General features: G+C 44.4%; 1 protein-coding gene across 3 annotated transcripts; it reads left to right on the top strand.

Moving 5' to 3' along the window:
• The first annotated feature begins 3263 nt into the window (after positions 1-3263).
• Positions 3264-18810, top strand: LOC309384024 (uncharacterized protein). Of its 3 annotated transcripts, none has more exons than XM_081937182.1 (5): positions 3264-3565; positions 9241-9489; positions 11255-11350; positions 12211-12329; positions 17655-18810. In XM_081937182.1, exons 1-5 carry the CDS (start codon positions 3340-3342, stop codon positions 17664-17666), a joined length of 702 nt encoding a protein of 233 aa, XP_081793308.1. In that variant the 5' UTR covers positions 3264-3339; the 3' UTR covers positions 17667-18810. The 3 variants fall into 3 exon arrangements, with proteins under 3 accessions (XP_081793308.1, XP_081793309.1, XP_081793307.1); XM_081937183.1 differs by having other exon boundaries at positions 3279-3565; positions 11291-11350; positions 17652-18810; XM_081937181.1 differs by having other exon boundaries at positions 3279-3565; positions 17652-18810.
• Positions 18811-20457: the final 1647 nt, after the last annotated feature.

Raw genomic sequence — 20457 nt, 5'->3', positions numbered from 1 at the left:
GGGCCAGCCAGATCTATTCGCTGGTATTTGCCGGTTCTCGGAACTACTCAAAATTTCCGCTACTGGTTTGCCAGAACTGGTCAGAACTGGCTGAATACCACCTCTGGTGTTCTTCATGATGAGAAGAAACTTTCTTTCTTCCTCATATAGATGACCGTAGTCTTGAAATTTTTCTGATCAGGGCAGAAAGGTGGAATTTTCAACATTGATATCTCTCTTCTCGTTGTCAACTATACAGAGGAGAGTAATAAGTATTACTATTAGTCCTTGTTATGTGCAATTAGCACCCTTGAGTATTACGCAGCCTAAAAGATTTCCTTTCCCTGGTGTGATACAAATGTGCAAAGTGATGAAAGTTGCTGAGTCTGAAGGGAAGAAAGACACTCCAGATGTAACAGGTGATTTCCAAAGATGACAGCTAAATGTTGAAGCCCTGGGATTTAAGATGCCTTTTATAAGGTTGATACTCTCTTGAGTCAAGCTCAGTTCCTGGGGACAACAACAGCAGGGATTGTGATTATTTTGGGCTCCAGTTTGGAAGTGGCTTCCCACTGCCTTCCTCAGCAGTGTTTTTTTTTTTTTCAGTTTTCTAGTCTAGCTGGCAACTCTCAGATTTCCTGATAGTTTCTCATTGAAATACCAGCTTGATCTGTCTTAATTTTCGAGATTTGCCAAAATTGGCTGGGTACGGCCAACCCACCTGCCTGGAAGGCAGTTAAAAGATCCAGTACTTGATGGTTACACCAAAACATAGTGTGATCAAAAGGGGGAAAAAATCTTATTGTAATGGAGCTACCCAAGCCAAGAGATGTTGATTTATGATTAAGAACGGTTGGATTTGTACAACATGCAGATTATACATCACAAACAGGATGAAGTACTTTATGGTTCATCACACTGCAGTACCCTGGGTATTGCCTATGCAAGTTGTGTGAACCGAGCAATTGCATTATTATGGTTTTTTTTTTTTCTTGTGCTCATGGCATGTTATGCAAACGCAGCAATGGTTTTTCTTTTCCATGCTAGAGAGTTCTGGGCATTATAGCATCCAAATAAGACAAGGTTAAATCGACCGGAAGGAGCAAAGAAACAAGACGAAGGGAGGGGTTGAGTGTCAGAGAAAGCCAAAGCTTTCTAAATTATATGTTTCTGTGCAAACCTCTGCAAGAACAACTGTTTGCAGTACAAAAAATGATTGGCAAAAGAAGAAAAACTAAAAGGAAACAGGTAGTGGGACAGGATTCTTTTTTGTTCTTGACATTTTTTACATTGCTATGTTTACCTGATATTAAGACTAGATTGTCTCTCTCCTGCCCCTAGTAATTTATTGTTTATCAACTAAGAAAGTTGCCTTAGTTTTACAAAGAGAAGTATTACTTGACTCCGTTGTTACATCCTCAAACCCCCACAGCTCAACCTTAAACTGTCTACTGTTGACCTTACCCCATTCCTAAGAGGTCCGTAAAGGGGGCATGCATAAGCGCACCAGCATGCCTTCCGTCCCAGCCCTATTGTCCCCATTCATTTGTTCTCGTTTCCTTTGTTCATATCCATGTTTATACTTATACCTGTTATCTTGTATATGTTTGACAAACTAAATAAATGAAATAAATAAATAAAAATTATAATCCTCCTTCAAGCATGGCTACTCTTAAATCCTGTGTCCTGCACCTTTTGGATAATTACAGGTCTCTTTGATCTCCTTTTTCTCTTGCTCGAGATCAGTCTTCCCCAGGTGGATCTCCTTCTGTTCTGTGGACTTTTACTACTTCCCAAACTTTTCAGCAAATGGATGTTGGTTGGACAGCTGGAGGACATCCAGATCAGGGAAGGCTAGTACAGTGGATTGGGCCCAGGGCTGGCAAGATAAGCCACCCTGTTAATGTAACTCTTGATTTCCCAGTTAGCAGCTTCTTTCTGTTATTTTTCTTTCTTCTTTTTGCATCGAGAAGGCAGGTTTGTGCTTGGCAGGCGCACAAAATTGACATCACCTTTAAAGAATTAGGAGGCTAAAAAAAGGCATTCTTTCCAGAGCACGGAATGTTGAGGGGATTAAGTTGTACCTCCTCAGGTTGAAAAGGTGAGTGACTGTGACCCACCCATAAAAATCAAGGGCTAGAAGGAGGAAGACTAGAAGAATTTGGATGATACTCAGATTTTCTTTTCCTTGTTTTAATATAAATTTTTATTGAAGAATTTTTTTACAAAGTGAAAAATTAGAGGGAAATAAAAAAAAGAATAAGGAAAATGAAAAGAAGGACTAGGGGAGACATGATAGCAGTGTTCCAATATCTCAGAGGTTGCCACAAAGAAGAGGGAGTCAAACTATTCTCCAAAGCACCTGAAGGCAGAACAAGAAGCAATGGGTGAAAACTAATCAAGGAGAGAAGCAACTTAGAACTGAGGAGAAATTTCCTGACAGTGAGAACAATTAATCAGTGGGACCACTTGCCTCCAGAAGTTGTGAATGCTCCAACTCTGGAGGTTTTAAAGATGTTGGATAACCATTAGTCTAAAGTGGTGTAGGGTTTCCTGCCTAAGCAGGGGGTTGGACTAGAAGACCTCCAAGGTCCCTTCCAACTCTGCTATTCTATTCTATGTTAAAAATATATTTTAAAAAAAGAAAGAGAAAGAAAGAAAATAAAAGATAGAAAGAAAGAAATGAAAAAGAGAAAAAAATGAAAGAGAAAAAGAATGATAGAAAGAGAAAGAAAACAAGAGAAAGAAAAAGAAAGAGAGAAAATGAAAGAGAAAGAAACAAAAAGACAGACAGACAGACAGACAGACAGACAGACAGACAGACAGACGGACTTCCAATGTTCTTCCAATTACAAACATAGTTAATAATGTTTCCACTTTCCCAAACTATAAAACATAGTTCCCTTCCTCTCATATGCACTCCCTACATTCAGCAACTCCAGTCACCAGTTCATTGTTATCCAATTACAATAACATGTCCATGAAAGCTTTCCGGTCTTTTATAAAAGTAGTTATTGCTCCTTCCCTAATCAGACAAGTCCATTTAGTCATTTCTGCGACTTCTGCCATTCCTCACAATTTTATGTGAGTCACATAGGTGACTAAAGCATTCTTCAATCCCTCCCCTTCAGCCTCTCCCAGCCCATACCCCCCCCCCAAAAAAAAACAATAACTCCCATCTTCTGTGTTTTTCAGAGGGAGCCAAAGGAACATGCCTCGTTTCCACTCAACCATTGCCTGCTGTGGTCACATCACAGCTCAAAACATATCTCTCTGTGCAGAGACATCCCCTTCCAAGAGGGAGATGACGCAACATGTTCTTGACATTTTAAAAAAAGAAGAAAAAATTTGGCACCCATCATGGAGGGGCCACACCTGAGGAGAGGCAAGTGGCTGAAACTATGTGGGCCCAGCCCTCATGAGCAGGCACCGAAGAGCCCAGGCGCTGCTCCCTTAGTTTGGAGAGAATTTGTAACCGGGTGGATACGGCAACACCTTGAGAGCTGCAAAATGAAATGTCTTTGGCTTTTGGAGTCAGGCATCCATTGCTTAATCGTCCTGCTGCTTTCAGTCTTCTTACTAGCAGGTAGGCCATTTGACCTTCAGCCTCTTTGTAAGTGGGCAGCAATGAGTTGGAGCTGTAAACAAACAAAAAAAAATCAAGGGGAGACGGCACCCACGCAGTTCTCCATCCCTTAACTTTTTCTGTAATAAACTCATAATTTAGCGGGTACCATGTCTGGGCTCCTAAGAGCTGGGTGACTTTCAGATGTGACCATTAAAGCTGGGGGAGTTTTCTATATGTTTTTGTTGCCATCTACTGGTCATGTGGGATTTTGCAGAGCAGAAATGGCATGTCTATCAAGTCTTTTTAAAAAATCCAAATACGCCTGTTGAGAGGAAATAAGGAGGAACAGCAGCTGGCAAGAACATCTCAGAATATACAGGCTCTGCTCTCCATGTTTCCTAGACTCTACGTATTCCTATATACCTGGGATGGCGAACCTGTGGCACGCGTGCCAGAGGTGGCACACAGCAGCCTCTCTGACAGCACGCCAGCTGTCGCCCCTGTTCACCTCCGTCGCACATGTATATGTGCCTCCTGCCAGCCAGCTGGTCTTCGGGTCTCTGCCACACATGCATGGGGGTTGGGGGCATGTGGGGGTCACGCATGTGCGGGGGCAGGGTCCATGGGGGCTGCGCACACATGTGCAGGGGCAGGGAGCATGCGCAAGGCGTGGGCGCATTGCATTTTGAGGGTTTGGGGGGTATGCATTCGCGCACACACACATGCGCTTTGGACACGGTCCAGAAGAGGTTAGCCATCACTACTATATACTCTCCTCCACAACTGATGTCAACCTTGTAATAATTAAATAGAGATAAAGGTTCCTTCCACTCATCCAAAAAGACTTACGTGAATTCTTATTATGGCTACAGTACCGTCTGTCCAATGTTTACACCAGATCTGACATTTCTATCCACCTATTGAGTCATTCCCAAGGACCTGGGATAAACACATGCTGTTTATAATAATATAATACAAAATAATAATATAAAAATACCACTGCAGGATGTAAGCTGTTTGAAGTAAATCAGTGTTTTGCTATTATTATTATTATTATTATTATTATTATTATTATTATTATTATTATTATTATTATTATTATTATTATGTGGTTAATCTTTGGTGAGATTCACAGCCTTTGGGGCTGGTTGGTAGCCTAACAGCTCGAGTCCTAACCAAGGACCTAGGAACTGTGAAGGTAACGTCGGAGGATATAAGTTGTTCCAAGTGGGGTGGTTTTTTGTAGAGTTATTATTATTATTATTATTTACTTTATTCATTAAACATGAAACTCAGCCAACTGAACATTCAAAAATGCATTACAAATACCAGTGTCTAGTGCTAATGGTTGATACGGTTTGCTGCCAGCATCCTAGGTATCAACCAAGTACCTTCTTAAAATATAAGATGTTCCAAGTAGGTTGCACAGTCAATTAAATGTTTAGACTGGATTTGGCATTTTTATCCTCCTATCGAGTCCTTCCCAGAGACCTGGGATAGACAGTTGTTGTTGTTTGATGATGTTAAAGGTGTGTCACAGGATGTAAGCTGTTCCAAGCCAAGCTGCTGTTTTGCAATTGATGGATGGTGATTTAGTCAATCCCGATGCTCCAGATATTTTGGGATTGCACCCTAGATGCCTGTTACTGTTGGTATTATCTTTGCTTTCTTTTGCCACAGTCATTCTACTTTTGTTTGCAGGTCTTTGTATTTTGTGCTTTTTTTTTAAATTTTGTGCCCTTGAGTCATTTTTGACTCTTGGCAAGTGTTTGGACTAATCCCCATAGTTTGCTTGGCAAGATTTTCAGAAGTGCCTCCTTCTTAGAGCTGAGAGATTGATTGGCCTAAGGTTACCCAGATGGAATGGAGCCTCAGACTTGAATAGAATTTGTGCTCTCTCAGTTTCTAGCCTGATGTCTTAACCCCCACACCAAATTGGTTAATTACAGAACAGAATAACAGAGTTGGAAGGGACCTTGGAGGTCTTCTAGTCCAACCCCCTGCTCAAGCAGGAGACCCTATACTATTTCAGACAAATGGCTATCCAATCTCTTCTTTAAAATCTCCAGTGATGGAACATCCGCAACTTCTGAAGGAAAGCCATTCCACTAATTCATTTTTTTTCCTTACTGGGCTTGCTTATATAACAGTGCAATTTGTCTGTGGCCTACAAGATGTGTCATAGTCATATGGAGATTATTTACAGTTCTGGAGATGTTTATCTGGTAGTAAATCCAAGTGAATTCAGCAGTACTCATTTCCAAATAAAGAAAACCCAGAACTCAGATAAAGCATAATTCCTCTGATCCTTATTGAACCACATCACAATTAAGTTTTAAGAGTCCTTAAAATTTATTTTAAATTTTTTTTGAAAAGTTTTTTTATTATTTTTCCATAACCACTCTTACATCATTAATCTTGCTGTGTGTCATCTGGGTACACTCTTTGTGTCATCATATTTAATGTTACATCATTTTAATCTATTTTTATCTTGCCATTACATTTACATTTCAATTGCCTTTCAGTTCAACTCCTCCCCTATAATTCTACGTTCTTTTCCAGATTATTCAATTTTCTGTTTCTTTTTGCCTATATTCGTTTTCTATCCAGTGATAAAAACATCCCCATATCTTATAATACTCTGATTCTTCCTTCTCTTTAATTGCCAACGTTAATCTGTTCATTTCTGCGTGGTCTAATATTTTTTTTAATTACCTCTCGCTCTGAGGGAATTTTATCCATTTTCCAATTTTGTGCAAATACAATTCTGGCTGTAGTTATTACAGGAATAATTAAATATGCATTTTCTTTACCATAAATTTATTTTAAAATTTGAGCACATTTCATTTACCCATTTGTTGGTTGGTTTACCCTAAATGTTTTCTTCTGATAGAAAAACCTATGAGATAGCTAAGGGATTGGCTCTAAGTCAACTAATAAAGTATGTATGTTTATCTGGACTTAAATCTCATTTTACAAAATGGAATGTACTCCCAAGCTATTCCCTATAGGATTCCAGCTTTTAAAGGCTTTTCACAGATGACCAAGACCCCAAAAATAATAATCAAAACAGAAACAAAACAGCCTGAAAAGAGGGAGAAAGTTATCAGAAAAGTACATAAAATGTACATGGCGAGATACACCTGCATAATAAGAAAGGCTGTAACCAGAAGACCCATTGGCTTGTGCTTCTCAGCTGTTCAGAGGATGACTTGCTCAGACAAATCCAAGGCTTCCTATTCTTCTCCCCCTCCCCTCTCATCTCAGTTCAAATCCTAATTGAGCCTACTCTCTCTATGCACCTAATAAAAGGAACAGAGAACAGAGAATACAGGGCTGGAAGGAACCCCGGAGGTCTTCTAGTCCAGCAGTCACCAACTGGTGGTCTGTGGACCACTGGTGGTCCGTGAGAAAATTTTGGTGGTCCACAGAAAAATTATCTGCATTTTTTATGTCACACTAAATCAGGGGTCCTCAAACTACGGCCCCTGGGCCGGATATATGCAATGAATGCTTGTGTTCCTCCCCTTCAGGGTCTTTTTGTGCGAGTCAAAGTGGGGTCAGAAATTCCGACTTGGGGTCTGCTTTGGTCTCCTTGTGCGGGGCTTTGGGCGAAGGCTGGAGGGAAGTGCCACTGGTGGCAAAGAGCCGGAGGACCTTGTTCCAGTGGGACTGCATCATGGCCTGGAACTGGCTGACCATCTCAGTCCTGTGAGGCTCTAGTGGCCAGTATCTGGCCTTGCACTCCTACAGATCTTCCCTCTGCTTGGAGAGCCTATGCTCGTAGTCCTCAGTGAGGTGCTTCTGCTGAGCCTCCTTCTCGGTCAGATCCAATTTGAACTGAGTCAGCTGTTTTGCCAACTCTTTCTCGTGGTGGCTGCTTAGCTCCAACAATTGCTTCCTGGTGGTGCCCTAAGGATCCCAGGCAGGCAGGGGAGGAGTGGCTGAGAGGGGAGGGGCAAGTAGAGGCCAGCAAGGCACCCCTCAACGTGAGTGACATCAAGTTGGCCATGCCCAACCAGCCACGCCCACCCAGCCAGTCATTGGACAGATCATATTAGTGGTCTGCAGGATTTAAAATTATGAATTTAGTGGCCCCTGAGGTTCAAAAGGTTGGGAAGCCCTATCTAGTCCAATCCTCTGCTTGAACAGGAGATCCTATACCATTCTAGACAAATGGATGTCCAAAAGGATGTGGAGCTGTAATGTATAAAATTTAGGTCTTTTAGCAAAACGTTTAAGCCTGAAAAATAGCCAGACTTCTTCTGTCCTTCAGAAGGCTAAGTTAGACAATGTTGTCAGAAAGAAGAAAATTCTATGCAGATATAAATATGATGTGCTTTTTTTTTTTCTTAAAATGGTCTTCAAAGCTAAATTCTCTGTGTGCTAGAGGTGGTATTCAACAGGTTCTGACCAGTTCTGGAGAACCGGTAGCGGAAATTGTGAGTAGTTCGGAGAACCAGTAAATACCACCTCTGGCTGGCCTCGCCCCCATCTATTCTCTGCCTCCCGAGTCCCAACTGATCGGGAGGGAATGGGGATTTTACAGTATCCTTCCCCTGCCACGCCCACCAAGCCATGCCCACAGAACCAGTAGTAAAAAAAATTTTGAATGCCACCACTGGTATGTGCATATAGAAGTGAAAAGATTTCGTATCTGACGTAAACTGCTGAACATCAACCAGATCAGGGGAATGATCCCAGTACAGATCAGTATAAAATGAGAAGCTGTTGGGCCATTTTTCCAGCTTGGAAGACAGGCCCTCCATAGTGTCACAATATTTCCTGCTTTTCAGCTGAACCAAAAGGATTCAATCTACCCTGTAAGATTGTCCCTGGTCAATCCTCAATAGGATTAGGACCCAACAGGGCAGGTATGCTAGTCTCCTCCATAAATGGGGAAAGATCTCTTCTTTAGATTTCAGCTATGGTGCTCCAAAGCAGACAGTGTGACATATTGTGGAACAATGCCCTCTGAGTGCATGTCAGGAAAACCCCAGAAACTTTCTGTATATCAGGATCCACAACCCCTGGTCCATGGCCCAGTGCCGTTTGGAACCAGGCCACGGAGGTAGTGGGCCAGCACATGTGCTTTATGTATAAAGCTGCATTTGTGAAAGCAGAACGAGTGCCTGCGCAAAGGCATCCCCTTTCCCTCTCCCCATCCGCCACTGCCCCCACCTCCATCGGTCCACTGAGCCAGGAAGGTTGGAGACCGCGACTGTATACAACGCCATCATGTATTGACTATTTAAAAAGTCTACCTTTGGATCTGTAAACAGAGTAAATAGTTACGTATTTGCTCAATGAGAATGTAATTGTCAAGTGCTTTTTAACATTTTTGCTATATGCTAAATATATAAATAATCCATGGTTGGAAAAATATGGTTAGCCCTATGAGTGGGGTTAACAGGTTCTCCAGGTGGCGCAGTGGTTAGAATGCAGTACTGCAGGCTACCTCTGCTACCTGCCAGCTGCCTGCAATTTGGCAGATCAAATCTCACCAGGCTCAAGGTTGACTCAGCCTTCCACCCGTCTAAGGTGGGTAAAATGAGGACCCAGATTGTTGGGGGCAATAGGCTGACTCTGTAAAGCGCTTAGAGAGGGCTGTAAAGCACTGTGAAGCGGTATATAAGTCTGCTATTTGATTGCTCTTGGTACTAAGGATATTTTTTTTCTCTTCTCATTACCAGCTAGAGGTACTAGTGCATCTGCCAGTACGGTGCTGCCCTTCAGGGGCAGCACCTTAATGGTCCCAAGGATCCTTTCTATGGTAACAGGAAAGAGCCCTTCAGTCAAAACACCTGCCAGCATCACAAGCATCCCCAATGGAACAAAAGAAGAATTGGCAATAACCACCATCAAGATTACTGTTCCTGGAACATCTGACATCGCCAGAACAACTCCTGGAAACCACAGCAGAATAACTGCTGCTCCACCAAGTAGGTTCTTGATTGCTGTGTGAGGTTGGCCCAAACACTCCTATCTTTCCCTAAGGGCCTAAAGATGTGGCTGTCCAAGTCGCTTGGGGCCTTAGTGGGGGAACAGCACAATGGAGGTGATTGATTGAGTAATAACAGATCCCCTTCCCATTTGGTTCAAAGGTCTGATTTTAACTTTTTTTGTTTTAACTATATGTGTAACTGTAAGACGCCCAGTTACCCTATGATAAGATAGGCGGCCAATAAACGTTATAAATAAAAGGTAGGTAGGTAGGTAGGTAGGTAGGTAGGTAGGTAGGTAGGTAGGTAGATAGATAGATAGATAGATAGATAGATAGATAGATAGATAGATAGATAGATGATAGATAGATAGATAGATAGATAGATAGATAGATAGATAGATAGATAGATAGATAGATAGATAGATATGATAGAGATCGCTAGAGATAGTTAGAGCTAGATAGAGATAGACAGATAGACAGACAGACAGTCTATGCCTCAAACAGGGGACACAGCAGAGTAGCTATGTTCACATCACATCTTGAGCTTGGCTATGATTACAGAATAACGGAGTTGGAAAGGATCTCGTAGATCATCTAGTCAAACCCCCCACCAAAGCAGGAGACCCTACACCATTTCTGACAGATGGCAGTCCAGTCTCTTCTTGAAAGCTTCCAGGGATGAAGCTCCCACAACTTCTGAAGGCAAAGCTATTCCAATGGTTAATTGTTCTCACTGTCAGAAAATTTCTCCTTATTTCTAGGTTGAGCCTCTCCTTGATCAGTTCCCCTCCGTTATTCTTTCACTGTCCTTCAGATGCTTTGGAAAATAGCTTGACCCCCTCCTCTCTGTGGCAGCCCCTGAAATATTGGAACACTGCTATCATGTCTCCCCTGGTCCTTCTCTTCACTAGACTAGACATAGGTACCCAGTTCCTGCAACTGTTCATCATATGTTTTAGCCTCCAATCCCCTAATCTTGGCTAGTCACTTCTCTCTTTTGCATCATAATGCGGTCTGCAAACTGTCAGGTGTAAACAATTAAGAGCATTTGTTTTGGTTCAAAACAAAGAAGAACTTGTTGTTGCTACCTCTAACACAAGTTGTAGGGGTGTGCATAAGCGCACCAGCGTGCCTAACCTCCCTGTCCTACTGTCTCCATTTATTTGTACCCATTTCCTGTGTGCTTATTCATGTTTATTCTTATTTCTGTAATCTTGTACATGAGTGACAAACTAAATAAATAAATAAATACAAATACATCACTGATGATCAAAGCTAGAAGGACACTAGATAAGAAACAATAGAATTCAGGGGGAGAGGGAGGCTGGACGTAAGATATTTTGTGACAACACAATGACTGGTGGTACATTTAACCCCGTCTGCCAGCTCAGCCTCTTCTTTTCCTACACAAACCCAGTTAACTGGTTAGTTTATTGAAATGTTTCTCAACCTTGCAGCCTCCCACAGTCACTGGACTGCATTTTATGAAGGTTTTGCCAAAAACCTGACATTTACTCCTGGTTTTTGGCAAAACCATGTCCATTGGTTTACTTAAGGTCTGTCAAAAAAAAAAAGTTGTAAAACTGGGTCACATGACCGACCTGATTTACAATCATCACAACTTATGACCGGCAGGCTCCATTACATTCGCAACTCGAGGACTGGCTTATGTACAAATAATTCAAAACCATGCATAAAAATAATAGTGCCGAAAAGGTATGCATTGAGCAACATTTTATACGGGTCACGTTTTGTTCTTGCAGTTTCATTGCTGACAACTAACAGCACTCATTCCTCAGGCTCAGGTGGTCCCAGCACAGCTGTGGCCAGTACAAGGGGAGACAACATCACCATACCAGGTATGATGGCACTAAAAACAAAACAAAAAAAAGAATTGTGGCTGTGGTTTCCGTCATCCCGATTTGTGCATCTTGTTCCATCTTTGATGATAGGGGGAGAAATTTTAGTCCCCTCAGAGAGGGCCCGCAATCTGGGAGTCCTCCTGGACCCACGGCTTAGTTTTGAAGAACACCTGACGGCCGTGACCAGGGGGGGCTTTTACCAGGTTCGCCTGGTACGTCAGTTGCGCCCCTTCCTGGATCAGGATGCTCTATGCACAGTCACTCATGCCCTTGTCCTTTCTCGCCTGGACTACTGCAACGCTCTCTACATGGGGCTGCCCTTGAAGAGCACCCGGAGGCTTCAGCTGGTTCAGACCTTTAAAGCGCTCCATGGCTTAGGCCCAGGGTACCTGCGAGACCACCTACTGCCACCAGTAGCCTCCCACCGTCCAGTGTGATCCCACAGAGTTGGCCTCCTCAGGGTGCCGTCGGCCAAACAGTGTTGGCTAGCAACCCCCGGGGGGAGAGCCTTCTCTGTGGGAGCGCCTTCCCTCTGGAATGAGCTGCCCCCAGAGCTTCGCATAATCCCTGACCTTCCGACGAGCCCTAAAAAGTTGGCTTTTCCAGCAAGCAAGCCTGGCCTGTTAATTTTACCCAATTTTTTAAATGTTAGTGTTATATTAATTGGGTTTGTTTTTTGGATTGTTTCTAATTTTCTTTTAAATTTTGTAATATGTCTTTTTTAATGCTGTACGCTGCCCTGAGTCCTTTGGGAGAAGGGCGGCATATAAATCCAATAAAACAAACAAACAAACAATTGTATTCTACACTCCTCAACCCACTTCAATGCAATCTTCGTGTTCATTTTCTGCTAATAGGGACAACAACACAAGATCCAGGGAGGCGACCGCTGACGTTCTGGGCCATCATTCTGATCTGCTTAACTGTGTCTGGACTCTTCATTGGAGGATATGTTGGGTGCTGTTTCCTCTGGAAAGTAAGTCAGGAGAGCCAGCTTTCCTCAGATCAATGGGAGGTTCTTCATGGCTTGATCAGAGCCTGTTAAAATTTATGAGAGATAAAACAGAGTGTAGCCTGATAGTAATACAAGCGGCCTTGCTTAAGGAGGGTAATTGAGGCCAGAGACAATCAATACTACATGTCAGTCAAACAGCAAGACGTGACTGTGCTGACTTACCCCAATTCCAGCTTTTCCAATTGCAACTGATAGGCAAATTCTGCCCAGTCTTTAGGCACAACATCACATTATCACCATTTGCGACTTCCTGACGTCTTCCCCATTGATTTTGCTTGTAAGGAGCTCAGCAGGGAAGCTCACAAATAATGATCACATGATTGTGGAATGTTGCAAATATCATGAGCTCTGAGGGAGATGGGTGGTCCAAAGATGCGATAGGTAGGTAGGTGGATGAGTGGTGTCTGGATGGGTGGGCGGAGCCTCCCGCTGCCAGTTTGCCTGATCAAGCAGCAACCTACCCACTGCTGAACCGGTAGCAACCCACCTCTGGATAGATGATAGATAGATAGATAGATAGATAGATAGATAGATAGATAGATAGATAGATGATAGATAGATAGATAGATAGATAGATAGATAGATAGATGGATGATGGATGATAGACAGACAGACAAAATATAATTGTGAGCTGGTTTAAAGCACCCAAATCACAGTCATGGTTGCCTGTCATAGCACCCCTGCAATCACGAGGACCAATACTGCCATATCTTTGATCAGTCCCGGAATCAGTGATCGTTAATCAACTACTATCTATCTCACCGTTTGTATGCATGGCCTCCAATATTTAAGGTCGGGGGACTTGACCGGATAATATTGCATCTGGCCTGCTTTTCCTGGAGCAGATGACAAAAAGCAATATGGTTTAAACAAGCCACAAAACTATTAAGTGAAGCAGGCAGCACGCTTGGGAAAGTGCAAGATTAGGAGCGAGTAACTGCTATTATTGCCTCCAGAAGTAATTAAAATACAATACAATAGCAGAGTTGGAAGGGACCTTGGAGGTCTTCTAGTCCAACCCCCTGCCTAAGCAGGAAACGCTATACCATTTCAGACAAATGGATATCCAACATCTTCTTAAAGACTTCCAGTGTTGGGGCATTCAAAACTTCTGGAGGCAAGCTGTTCCACTGATTAATTGTTCTAACTGTCAGGAAGTTTCTCCTAAGTTGCTTGTCTCCTTGATTAGTTTCCACCCATTGCTTCTTGTTCTACCAGTGGTGGGTTTCTACCGGATCGCACCGGATCGCGCGATCTGGTTGAAGAATGAACCCGGAAGTAATTTCCGGCCCCGCCCCCTTGGCGTTTTTTTTGCATCGGGGCTGACTCCCCGCCGCCACTGCTGTTCCTTGTCTTCTGGCCGCGGCCCCACGCCGTGGAAAACATAGGCGCAATTACAGCCCGGAGCAGGAGCAAAGCTCCTTTCCCAACTGGCCTTTCCTCGCTTGGAGGGCTTTGGAGGGAAGCTTCTGCAGAAGCCCGGGTGAGTGACAACAAGTTCCCGCCGTTACGAAGTCTCGGAGGCTGTAATTTTCTGAGCTGTGCGCGCGCGCCTGTTTTCCACGGCGTGGAGCAGCAGCGAGGCTCTGCGAGGCCGGCAATGACTCAGGATGCCATCCGGGAAGACGAGGAATGCGAGGGGGGACCGTTGACGGCCTCCGCAATCATCGCTCGCCTCGCAGAGCCTCGCTGCTGCTCCACGCCGTGGAAAACAGGCGCGCACGCACAGCTCAGAAAATTACAGCCTCCGAGGCTCAGAACGCTTCGGAGGGAAGCTTCTGCATAAGCCCGGCCGAGTGACAACAAGTTCCTGCCGTTACGAAGTCTCGGAGGCTGTAATTTTCTGAGCTGTGCGCACGCGCCTGTTTTCCACGGCGTGGAGCAGCGGCGAGATTCTGCGTGGCCAGCAATGACTCAGGATGCCATCCGGGAAGACGAGGAACGCGAGGGGGGACCGTTGACGGCCTCCGCAATCATCGCTCGCCTCGCAGAGCCTCGCTGCTGCTCCACGCCGTGGAAAACAGGCGCGCGCGCACAGCTCAGAAAATTACAGCCTCCGAGACTTCGTAACGGCGGGAACTTGTTTTCACTCGGCCGGGCTTATGCAGAAGCTTCCCTCCGAAGCATTCTGAGCCTCAGAGGCTGTAATTTTCTGAGCTGTGTGCGCGCGCCTGTTTTCCACGGCGTGGAGCAGCAGCGAGGCTCTGCGTGGCCGGCAATGACTCAGGATGCCATCCGGGAAGACGAGGAACGAGAGGGGGGACCGTTGACGGCCTCCGCAATCATCGCTCGCCTCGCAGAGCCTCGCTGCTGCTCCACGCCGTGGAAAACAGGCGCGCGCGCAGAGCTCAGAAAATTACAGCCTCTGAGGCTCAGAACGCTTCGGAGGGAAGCTTCTGCATAAGCCCGGCCGAGTGAAAACAAGTTCCCGCCGTTACGAAGTCTCGGAGGCTGTAATTTTCTGAGCTGTGCGCGCGCGCCTGTTTTCCATGGCGTGGAGCAGCAGCGAGGCTCTGCGAGGCCGGCAATGACTCAGGATGCCATCCGGGAAGACGAGGAACGCGAGGGGGGACTGTTGACGGCCTCCGCAATCATCGCTCGCCTCGCAGAGCCTCGCTGCTGCTCCACGCCGTGGAAAACAGGCGCGCACGCACAGCTCAGAAAATTACAGCCTCCGAGGCTCAGAACGCTTCGGAGGGAAGCTTCTGCATAAGCCCGGCCGAGTGACAACAAGTTCCCGTCGTTACGAAGTCTCGGAGGCTGTAATTTTCTGAGCTGTGCGCGCGCGCCTGTTTTCCATGGCGTGGAGCAGCAGCGAGGCTCTGCGAGGCGAGCGATGATTGCAGAGGCCGTCAACAGTCCCCCCTCACGTTCCTCGTCTTCCCGGATGGCATTTGGAGTGATTGCCGGCCACACAAACCTCGCTGCTGCTCCACGCCGTGGAAAACAGGCGGGCGCGCACAGCTCAGAAAATTACAGCCTCCGAGGCTTCGTAACGGTGGGAACTTGTTGTCACTCGGCCGGGCTTATGCAGAAGCTTCCCTCCAAAGCCCTCCAAGCGAGGAAAGGCCAGTTGGAAAAGGGGCTTTGCTCCTGCTCCGGGCTGGAGGCTTCCCTCCGAAGTCTTGGGATGTTCTGAGGAGCCCCCCAAGGAAAAACGCCGCTGCCAGGTAGTTAAAAGTACCTCTCTGATTCTGTCAGACTCTGTCAGTCTCTCTCTGATTCCCTCTCTCACTCCCTCTCTGTTCCTCTCTCTCTCTCTGTCTGTCTGTCTCACTCACACACACACACACACACTGTGGTCACCTTGTTGAGTGTTCCAATCACATTTGAAACACTCAACAACTGGCCTGCATTTATGGTATTTTGCAGCATTCTGCAGTCATAGGACCAAAATATATGGTTAAAAGCATATATTTTGGTCCTATGACTGCAGAATGCTGCAAAATACCATAAATGCAAGCCAGTTGTTGAGTGTTTCAAATGTGATTGGAACACTCAACAAGGTGACCACAGTGTGTGTGTGTGAGTGAGACAGACAGACAGAGAGAGGGAGTGAGGAGGGAATCAGAGAGACTGACAGACACACACACACAGAGAGAGAGAGAGAGACAGAGAGGGGGAGGGAGGGAGAGAAAGATAGAGAGACACACACAGAGTGAGTGATTAAGTGAATGAGTGAGAGACAGACACACCCACATACACAGAGTGACAGAGAGAGAGGGAGGGGAGAGAGACAGAGGGAGAGACAGAGACAGACACACACACACACACACAGAGTGAGTGAGAGACAGACAGACACACACACACACACAAAGTGACAGAGATGGGGGAAGGAGGAGAGAGAGACAGAGATACAGAGAGAGAGACAGACAGATAGACACCCAGAGAAAATGACAGAGGGAGACAGAGAGGGAGAGAGGGAGAGAGAGACAAAGAGCCAGAGAGAGAGAAAAAGAAAAAGAAAAAAAGAAAGTGGGAGAGAGAGATGAAAGAAAGAAAGAAAAAGAACTTATGACCACAATTGAGCCCAAAATTTTGGTTGCTAAGCAAGAGCATCGTTAAGTGAGTTTCACCACATTTTCCAAGTTAGCCATGCCCACCTGGTCACATGACTGCCAAGCCACTCCCACCAGGTCACATGGCCGGCAAGCCACTCCCACAAAGGAGGCCACACCCACAGAGTAGGTTCCAAAAAAATTTGAAACCCACCACTGTGTTCTACCCTCCGGTGCCTTGGAAAATAGTTTGACTCCCTCTTCTTTGCGGCAACCCCTGAGATATTGGAACACTGCTATCATGTCTCCCCTAGTCCTTCTTTTCATTCAATTAGACATACCCAGTTCCTGCAACCGTTCTTCCTATGTTTTAGCCTCCAGTCCCCTAATCATCTTTGTTGCTCTTCTCTGCACTCTTTCTAGAGTCTCCACATCTTTTCTACATTGTGGTGACCAAAACTGAATGCAGTTCTGTTAGCAGAGCTAATAACCATTCAGAAATACCATGCATCCGGTTGCGTATAAAAATGAATAATATTTATGTTTATTATTTAGCAGGAATACAAAGTCAGCGGTGGTGGGATTCACTACCGGTTCTGTGGGCGTGGCGGGGTGAACATGGCAAGGGAAGGAGACTGAAAAATCTCCATTCCATCCCCACTCCAGGGGAAGGATACTGCAAAGTCCCCATTTCCTCCCAATCAGCTGGGACTCGGGAGGCAGAGAATAGATGGGGGCGGGGCCAGTCAGAGGTGGTATTTACTGGTTCTCCGAACTTCTCAAAATGTCTGCTACCGGTTCTCCAGAACTGGTCAGAACCTGCTGAATACCACCTCTGAAAGACTCTGAAGACGAAGAGCCTTCTCTCTGCTTTTAGGCTTTGGAACTCCCAGCCACTAGAAATCAGGCTAATTTTGTGTTTCCACTGGCAGGCAAGTAGGTATAGCAGGTTGTCCACTCAATGGGTTTAAATGGGATGGTTTTGTTTTTAACAATATTTCACCTTATACAATACAAATATAGGCCTAATAATAGAAAGGTGACTTTATATTATTTAATTGTGGGACTACCACATGTTGCTAAACTACAACTTCCAGAATTCTTCACTTACAAGGAAGTTGTGTTCTGCCTCAATTGGAGATTCAACCCTCTGAGGCACTTCCGTTTTTATAGGAAATAACTGTCTTAATTAGGTTTATTCTTTGACTTGCAAGCTAGGGTTTCCCATTATGTTCTGGATATAAAATTCAACTGTCTCCTTTGCTATCGTTTTGCTTTGTTCCAGAAGAATGTTTTCTAAGTCGAGGCTGAGTCTTTCCCTGAAATCTCGTTCCCTATTTTGAACACGGAGACAAAAATATTGAAAAAAATGAAGGAAACTCTTCTGGCGGATGGGAGCTGAACCCTGATTTGTGATTCATCAAATTTGTTGAACTGTTTGTGACAAGGACAATTGTTGGCTCTTCAACCCAAACGTTTTCATGATCAAATGTTAAATCCTGGAATAAAAAAAATTCTTAACTCTGTATTGCTTTCACATACCAAAGCTTGATATAATACCCAGAGTATGAAACAGCGGTGGGTTTCACATTTCGTTACCACCGGTTCGTGGGGGCGCGTGCCCCTTCCAAACATGTGCCTGGCCTTCCATGCATGAGCTTTGCTTGCCCTTGCAACTTCCGTGCATGTACCTGGCCTCAAAAATGTGCCTAAATAAGACGGCATAGAGCCGGGGCTGGTGGATGGGCTGAGAAGATAAGAGAAGAGCAGGGCTGTTCAACCGGTGACCATAATTCATCCCTTCATCAGCAAGATTATGGCAATTCTCTGCATCTAAGATATTTTGGGAGCTATAAGCTGTGTAGAGCATAACCAACCATTGGCTGGTATAGCTACTGGGAAATCCAGTTTGGTGTAGTCGCTAAGGGATCAAACTAAAACCTAAATTCTAATCCCAAGGTGAAAAGCCAAGCTAGGGACAGATCACCATGGAGAGTATGCAGCTGTTAAGAGTCAACACTGTTTTGATGGCACATAATTACCTAGGGCTTGCCAATGTAGAAAGTTAGCACCCATTCCCCTCCTAGAAGAATAAAATATTTTGGGGAATATTTAAAAAGGCAGAATATTATATTTCCCTGAATAAGAAAAGGAGAAGCATGGTTTAAAAGACAAAGAGCAACTCCCTGCCCCCAGGAGATATTTGGTGCCCATTGAGAAAGACTGGGCCAGCCTATCTACAAGACAAAAGATCTCCAGCTCCAGGGTGATCATGGGATTAAGACAGTGGTGTAATCCTCTGAAGTTTGCTACCGGTTCAGTGAGTCCTGCTATTGAATGTGTGCTTTGCACGTATGTGCGCTTGAGGCGTGCCTGCGCAGTGCTAAAAAAGAAACATTTTGAGATCTTCCGAGTCGGCAAAGGTAAGTAGAACAGCGAAGGGGGGGGGGGAATTGGGCAGCCTCCAAATTTAATAAAATAAAAAAAGTAAAATAAATTCTGAAACATAAGCTGCCCCTACAATGTTTCTTGATAATACATTCTACGGTTCAAGTTTTGGTTCCTGTCTACAAGTTCAAGAGTTTCTATTCTCAAACTCAGCAATTCCCCCAACCCAAAATCCACCTAGATTCAAGAATACGAATATTATTTTTCTTTCAACTTGGTCTGAAATATATTCTCTTCCTCATTCCAAGTTCCTGCCTGAAATGCTTTTACCCACTCACCCACTTCAACATAAGCACATCCTTTTAATGTGCAAAGCCATTTCTATCAACATTAGGAATGAATGCATGCACATTTGCAACGTGACATTAGACTGGATCATGTGAAATCTTACATGAAGGTCATTCAGGGTCAGTCTGCTTTTCCAGTAAGTCCTTATCAGAGAATTTCAGCTTCAAGCCTTCTTTCTTCACTAAAATAGGCAGATATCCAATATTATCTCATCTGAACAGCCCTCTCACATACCAGTGATAATATTCTCTTAAAGAAGTGTTTCTCAATCTTGGCAGCTTGAAGATGTGTGGACTTCAACTCCCAGAATTCCCCAACCAGCCAACCTTGCTCTCTTGACTTTATCAAGTTTTGGATGAAAGTCTCTAAGACAAACAATGCAGGATGGAATTCAGCAGGTGAGAAGAAAAAAAAACTACTGCACATTGGATTTACACTTACTTAATGCTTAAAGTCGTTGTATCCAATATGCTTATTATCCAATCAAGTCTTTAATAGTTCCTCCCATCGGTCACATTATAATTACATGATCATGTTGGGGGCCTCAAAATTTTTGTGCCCCTCAGGCGCCAGATTGGGCACCTATTTGGATTGTCATCAGGCCCTTTTGTATGCAAAGCGTTTTCCCCCGATATCCACCTTCTCGTAGTAAGTAGGCAAATCAGTTTCAATTATTCCTGAGGATCATTAGACATGAATATCTATCATCTATCTATCATCTATCATCTATATCAGGGTGTCAAACCCGCGTCGTCACAGCGGCATCACATGATGTATCGGGACTTTTCCCCTCTTCGCTAAACTGGGCGGGGGCGGAGCCAGCATGTGTCACATCCGCCCTGCGGACCACAAGTTTGACATCCCTGATCCATATCATCTATCCATCCGTTCATCCATCTATCTATCTATCTATCTATCTATCTATCTATCTATCTATCATCATATTTAGAAACTGCCCATTTCCCTCACAAAGGAACCATACTGATATACCTTCAGTTTTTTTAAATAACACCCATTTCCATTGGTTACCCCCATCCATTTAAGGCAGTGTTTCTCAACTTTGGCCACTTGAAGATGTATGAACTTCAACCCAGTCTCTAGCATTCTATACCAAAATGGCTGTCATCACGCTACTAGTATCATATTTATCTACTTGTCATATTTATGGCATTATATTCTTATGATAAAGCTAGCCTGCAAGAATTGACAGCATGAAACACAACACCCATCATTGATAATCAAGTTCATTGGTATGTTATGTAACATGCTGCTCCCGGCTCAGTTTGATCATTGGAAGAGCTGACTCATAGCTCAGCTGAGATCAGTCTGTCTTCACCCATTTCTCACGAAGGAGT

Source organism: Natrix helvetica (genome assembly GCF_964273705.1).
Source record: "Natrix helvetica genome assembly, chromosome: 1".
Taxonomy (NCBI): domain Eukaryota; kingdom Metazoa; phylum Chordata; class Lepidosauria; order Squamata; family Natricidae; genus Natrix; species Natrix helvetica.
The sequence above is the reverse complement of the archived record's forward strand: the minus strand, read 5'-3'. Positions and strand labels throughout refer to the sequence as shown.

Bases quoted from the DNA above. Each gene is read 5' to 3' on its own strand.
- LOC309384024 (XM_081937181.1), top strand. From the start codon at position 3,340: ATGGAGGGGCCACACCTGAGGAGAGGCAAGTGGCTGAAACTATGTGGG. The intron at 3,566-9,240 runs GTAGGCCATTTG...TCTCATTACCAG, and splicing joins TTCAGTCTTCTTACTAGCAG to CTAGAGGTACTAGTGCATCT. The intron at 11,351-12,210 runs GTATGATGGCAC...TTCTGCTAATAG, and splicing joins AGACAACATCACCATACCAG to GGACAACAACACAAGATCCA.